Source organism: Saimiri boliviensis, chromosome 7 (assembly GCF_048565385.1).
Source record: "Saimiri boliviensis isolate mSaiBol1 chromosome 7, mSaiBol1.pri, whole genome shotgun sequence".
In the NCBI taxonomy this organism is placed as follows: domain Eukaryota; kingdom Metazoa; phylum Chordata; class Mammalia; order Primates; family Cebidae; genus Saimiri; species Saimiri boliviensis.
This window is the reverse complement of record NC_133455.1, coordinates 68,997,344-69,003,060: the sequence shown is the minus strand read 5'-3', so window position 1 is coordinate 69,003,060 and position 5,717 is coordinate 68,997,344. Positions and strand designations below refer to the sequence as shown.

General features: G+C 55.0%; 1 protein-coding gene across 1 annotated transcript; it reads right to left on the bottom strand.

Annotated features, from left to right (window-relative positions):
* Nucleotides 1–488: 488 nt before the first annotated feature.
* HOXC11 (homeobox C11) lies at nt 489–5,016 on the bottom strand. The gene is made up of 2 exons (XM_003939247.3): nt 4,221–5,016; nt 489–2,981 (listed from the first exon to the last, which is right to left on the bottom strand). The coding sequence occupies exons 1-2, from the start codon at nt 4,900–4,902 to the stop codon at nt 2,749–2,751; spliced, it is 915 nt and encodes a 304-aa protein (XP_003939296.1). The 5' UTR covers nt 4,903–5,016; the 3' UTR covers nt 489–2,748.
* Nucleotides 5,017–5,717: the final 701 nt, after the last annotated feature.

Sequence of the window (5,717 nt, the reverse complement as noted above, 5' to 3'; positions counted from 1 at the left end):
CCCCTGACCTGCAAGGGGGGTGGGACATCTTGGGAGTCCGAAGGTGGGTTTGTTTGGGGGCTAAAAACCCCATTTCCCCCCTTTTTAGAGGGTCACCAAGGACTGGCAGGTTCCTGGCTTGGGTCACAGAAGCCTTTGTTTTTCTTTCATGATGACCTTCTCCTCTCATCTACCAGAAATCTCTTCTGGAGTTGAGGACATTTTCTGGACTGCACATTGCAGAGAAAGTAGTACCTGCGGGTTTTAAATATTATTCTCCAAAATCAGGAGGCATTTTGAGATTAATATTTTGCTTTATAAATAGGTTCTTCTATCCTAATTTTACAGGAAACATGACCAGCAGGCTAATATTTCCTAATGTGGCTAGTGGACAAACATCATCCTAAGAAGTGTCACACACACACAAACGTACAGAGGCCCCTCAGTTGCATTCGTGCCCACACTCGACAAAGACTGCCAGTGGTCACACACCACAGAGACACAAGCTCTAGATGTGCATGTGGTCAGGTTTACTCCATAAAACAGACAAAGCACACCAATAATATTCCTTCTCATCTGCGCCTATAGGCACACTGAGTTAAATAAAATGTGTGTGTATGAGCACATGAGGGAATTGTGGGCTGCATATACATCCTAGTTTGCAAATCTTGTCTCACGATCCACGTTTACAAATTAAGATTCAGATACCTAAGCTGCAGGAATTCCTACCATCAAAAATGACAGAACCTAGATTTGATAGTCACGATGCTTTTTCCTTTCATCCAACAGAATTGTATCAACAAAAACATTTTCTTTGAATTACACAAAGACAGAAAGAGAGGAGAAAGATGAGGTAATTGGTCCCGAACTTCTGCCCCCAAATAATGAATTTGAAACAGAAACCAATGAAGTGCCCTCACTGAAAACACTACAAGGGCCATGATTATCTTTACACAGAAGAAACATGCGAAAATATAGATGGGTATGGTGACCTTCCCCACAGGTCACCTCCATCCCCAGTGCCAACCCCTACAAAACAAATCTCTGGGGCTTTCTACTGTGGGATACCCAATGTATAAACATGAGGGTGGCCCCAGCCTAGGCGTCTTGTTGTGTCTGGGAGAGCCTGGCCATTTGTGCCAGAGGGAAAGCAGCCAGGCCCCACCTTCCCACCCCCAGGAGCTGTGGAGAGGAGAGGGAGGGGGCTGGTTTCTCCTTCTGTCCCCTCCTTCCTTAAAAACAGTATATAAAAATTCCAATACAGACTTCTCATAGAGAAAAAAAAAAAAAAAAAAAAAAAAGCCCTACCCTCCACACTACACACTTAACTGCGACAGACGGAGACATCTGGCAGAAGGGTGGTGGAGCCAAAAAAATTCCTATAAATTTAAATTCGATGATGGTTACAATTAACTCCACAACAAACGTGTACTTAAACGGAAAGCCGTTGCTGGGCGTTTGGACACAGCTCGAGCTGCACGTGAGAAAGGAGAGCTTAAGAGTAGCTGTGGAATGTCCTCAGCTTGAGAGCTTGAGGAAACTATGGCCATGCTCTTGGCCCTGCCAGCAGACAGGAGCTCCAGGCCCGTGCGGCCAGCACTGGCCTACCTCACCTCAGTGTGCCCGTCTTCACCCGCTGGGCTCTGCCCGCCTGCCTCCTCCTCCGCCGCCGCCTTGGGAGCATGGAGGATTTTAAGAGGAGAGGGGTTAATAAACGGGTTAAATAAAATCATAATATTGAACAGAATGAAATTTATCTTTATTTGCCACCAAAAAAAATGTTCACAGCAATCCCTCTGGGATGGGAGCAGGGTGGGAGTGCACATGGACACATGCACTCACGCACAGGGAGAGAGATGGGTGATTAGAATCTCATTGGGGCATCCCCCCTTCCCCTCCAGATGGAAAGAAGCGCTTGGGAAATTTATTTACAAAAATCCAGGCCCCAGCACGGGGGAGGCGCCCAATCCCATCTCCCTACTGCCTCCACCACCCCAATCTTTTTTTCTTAAAAAAGAAAAAAAAAAAAAAAAAAAAAAAAAAGCGGTAACAACCGCATAGACTATAGCTATAAATCCATGAAGTGGGGCACTGCTTCGAAAAAGGTTTGGAAACCTCAATGCACCGATTAAGAAATTTCAAAGGAAGGTTCTACACATTCACGGGGAGAGCAACTAGGTTCGGGCAGGGCCTTGGCGAAGACGGAGGTAGGACACGGACTTTGCACACCTAACACCAGGTCGAAGGTACGGAAATTTCACAGCAAGGCAGGATCACATTTAGCTGCCCCCTAAGGAGTGGGGCAAGGTGGGGTGGGAGTGGGGAGCCCGAGAAGTTTCCGCTGGCAGACAGGCTGTCTTAGCGGATCTTTTCACTTGGGCAAGGGAAGGCTTTTAGTTTGAGGATTGTTCGGCTCAGGCGCTTACTACTGTCGCCCCTCCCCCACCCAATCCGAGCAGCAAGACCTTGTCGCCGAGGTGTGTTTTCTTTTAAATAAAAGTCTTGGCCTCGGCGCCAACGGTGTTCACTCGCCGTGCGTCAGACACTTCCCTTCACCCCCTTTCCAGGCCCGGTCCCTGTCCCACAGCGCGAGTCAGGCCGAGGGTCCAGGAGGTTCCGGAATGGAGTGCCGGCCACGGCGGTGGGGGCCAGCCCTGGCCCAGTCCAGTTTTCCACCAGCGGAAAGAAGACGACTTAGAAAATAAAAAATAAAAATAAAATAAAATAATTTCCCCCTCCCCCCGCCCCTAAAAGGGCCCGATCTGCGGGTTACAGCAGCGGATTTCCCGAGAAATACTGCAGCCGGTCTCTGCTCAGTTTTTTTTCTTTCATCCTTCTGTTCTGAAACCAAATTTTCACTTGTCGGTCCGTCAGGTTCAGCATCCGGGACAGCTGCAGCCGCTTCTCTTTGTTGATATACACGTTGAAGAAAAACTCTCGCTCCAGTTCCCGGATCTGGAATTTCGAATAAGGGCAGCGCTTCTTGCGGGTGCGGGGGGCGTCTGGAGGGAGGGGAGGGGGCAAGTGCGAGGAGAGGGGGGAGAGAGACACGTGAGACCCGGGCGACCCGAGCCCGCTCAGCGCTCCGCGGCCCTTCTCCCAGCCCACCGCCTCTCCAGCGGCCCCCGCGCCGCGCCGGGGCAAGCCTCGACCCCCTGCCAGCTCTAGCGGGTCCCGACCCCAGGCCACTGCGCGACAGCGTCCCCCGTCCTCAGGCCAGAGCCGCCGCTGACAGGGCATAGAACGGGAGAAAAGCCGCTGGGGCCACGTGCGTCCCCTCGGGGACCCCCTGCCTGCTCCCCACGGCCCTCAGGCCCTTCCCGCGCCGCCCTTCTAGAGGTTCGGAGAGCCCACCACCCCCTCCCTCAGAAGTCCGTGGGGGAAAGCCGAGAACCGGCGCGAAGCGGTGAGATCTGGCGAGAGCAGTGGGGAGGCGGGGAAGAAGCCGGACAGCAGGCACCCGGACCCCAGAGAGCCGCTTCCGGGGCCCTAGCGCCCCGGGACGCCCGCGGGGCCGCGCCTTCCACGCCGCAGTTCTAGGCCGGCACAGAGGCCGCGGACCCAGGAGAAACGCCTAGACCCCCGCCTGGAGGGCAGTGGAGCCCTGAGCCGCCTCTCCCCGTTCTCCTGTCGCCGCTGACCCCAAGGTTGCTCGGGTTTCTGCTCGAGGACCCGCAAGCACGTAGTTTGAGCATTTTCAAAAATAGTTTTTAAAAGGATCGGAGGGGCCCTGGCTTTCCTCCCCGGTCTCAGGTTCTGCTCCATTGCTCCTCTCCCCCACCTCTCCCCCTCTGTGGATCTCTCCCTGTCTTTCCCTCGCCCTCCCCTTTCTCCCCCTCCACCCCTCCCCTCCCTCCCACTCCCCGGCAGCCCGGCTCCCCATCCTTCCTTAAATGCTCCTCTAAGTTCACGATCAAAGTTAATATCGCCCGCAATGGTGGCGCTTTTAAAAATTTCACAGACCGAGGGAGATAACGGGGGAGGGGGGTTCACCCGGCTTTTCCAAAGAGCCCTTTTCCCTCCCTCCCCACCCCTTCTCCATCGTAAAAAGTCGAGTCGTTGGGAGAGAGGGCTTTGTAGGTTATAATAAAATCCTTTGAATGCTTATAAAACTCCACATAAAATCGGACTGACCCAAAACACGAGGCCATTCCTGCTCCCCTGGCCTCCCCCCTGCTCTCGCCCTCCCTCCCCCGCTCCCTCCCTCGCTGCCCGCCCGTTCCCCGGCCGCGGCTACCTACTGGGGGCGGCTCCTTTGGCCGGCTCCTTGGCCGCAGAGTGGGATGAACCGGACGAGCTGGGGTTCGTGTTCTCCTCCTCAGCCTCCGCCTCGGCACCCGCCTCAGCCCGGGACGCTAGTCCCGAGGCCGGGGGCGCCTCGGGCTCCCCCTTGGCCTCGCCCTTGCCGGAGCAGGGGGGCTCGGCGGGCGCGTCGCCGCCACCGCAGTAGGCGTTGTCGAAGAAACGGTCGAAAGCTTGAGGCAGGACGCTGTTCTTGTTGACTGAGGAGTAGAAGCCGGCGGGGGCTGCGTGCGGGGCGCTGGGGTGGTGGTGGCCGCCGTAGGAGCCTTCGTTTTTCATGAGGATCTCGGTGACGGTGGAAGGAGGCAGGCACTCCCGGTGCATAAGCTCGTCGGCCGCCGCATAGCAGGAGGAGTAGCTGTTCCGATGGTGCCACTTGCCCGAGGGCTCCAGGCCGTAGGAGACCTCCCGGACCGGGGGCACTTGGGCCGAGTAGGGATAGGAGATCTGACGAGAGGGGGCCTGGGGCAGGAAGGAGGAGACCGTGGAGAACTCGGGCATGTAGTAAGTGCAACTGGGCAGATAGAGGTTGGAGGCGCAGCTCCCTCGCTCGCCGAAATCAGCGCCCCTCTCCTTGCGCGACGGCGAGCAGAAGTTGCCCAGGTTGACCGAGTTAAACATCGTTCTCCTCTCCTGCCGGCTCCGGATGGAGGTTTTGGACCCGGTCTAGCGAGGGGGGAAAATTTGGGAAGGCGAGATGACGCGTTATCCGTCTTAGTCTCTCTCCCCGAGCACGTGATCCAAAGTAGATATTGTCATATATCAGTTCGGAGCACTTCGCAGACGTAGGAGGGGTTCTCTCTTAGGTAAGATCGGGGACGTTCAGGCGATTGGTTTGCAAACACCGCAGAAACATTATGAAAATCAATTGCAGATTTGTATTCGTTTTTCTCTCGTCACTCCCCTTCTCTCCATACCACAGCCCGAGCAAAGGAGGAGAGAGAGGGTTGGGGTGGGGTGGGCGGTGGGATGGGCGAGGGTGGTGGCTGGGAGGGGGTAATTGTATTTTTTTCTAGCTGCTGTTCTTTTTCCCCCCAGGATTGGGGGAAGGAGGAGGGCTCTCACGTATGGGGGTCTTGCCTCCTCCCTGTGATCAGCACCAGAAGGGTGGGAGTGAGGACTTCTTTCCCCACTGCCTGATTTCCCCAGAGAAGTGAATCCTTTCCCTTAAATCTCAGGGACTCTTACCCCTCCAACCTGCAGAATCATCGGCCGTTCACAAGAGTTTGAAGAAGTCCGCTCTTTTCCTGGCCAGAGCTGGGTGTCAAGACTACCTTTTTGGAGTCTTTAGAGAGACTCCTGGAAGAGTATCTGAAGTTTCCCAAAGGTGAGGCAGCCCAGCTGCAAGCCAGTGTCCCAACTTTGTCTGGCTTGCTGTGCTGCCGTTGGCTAGGGAGTCGGATTAGTCATAAACGAGTGGTGAGCAGTGCGCCAGC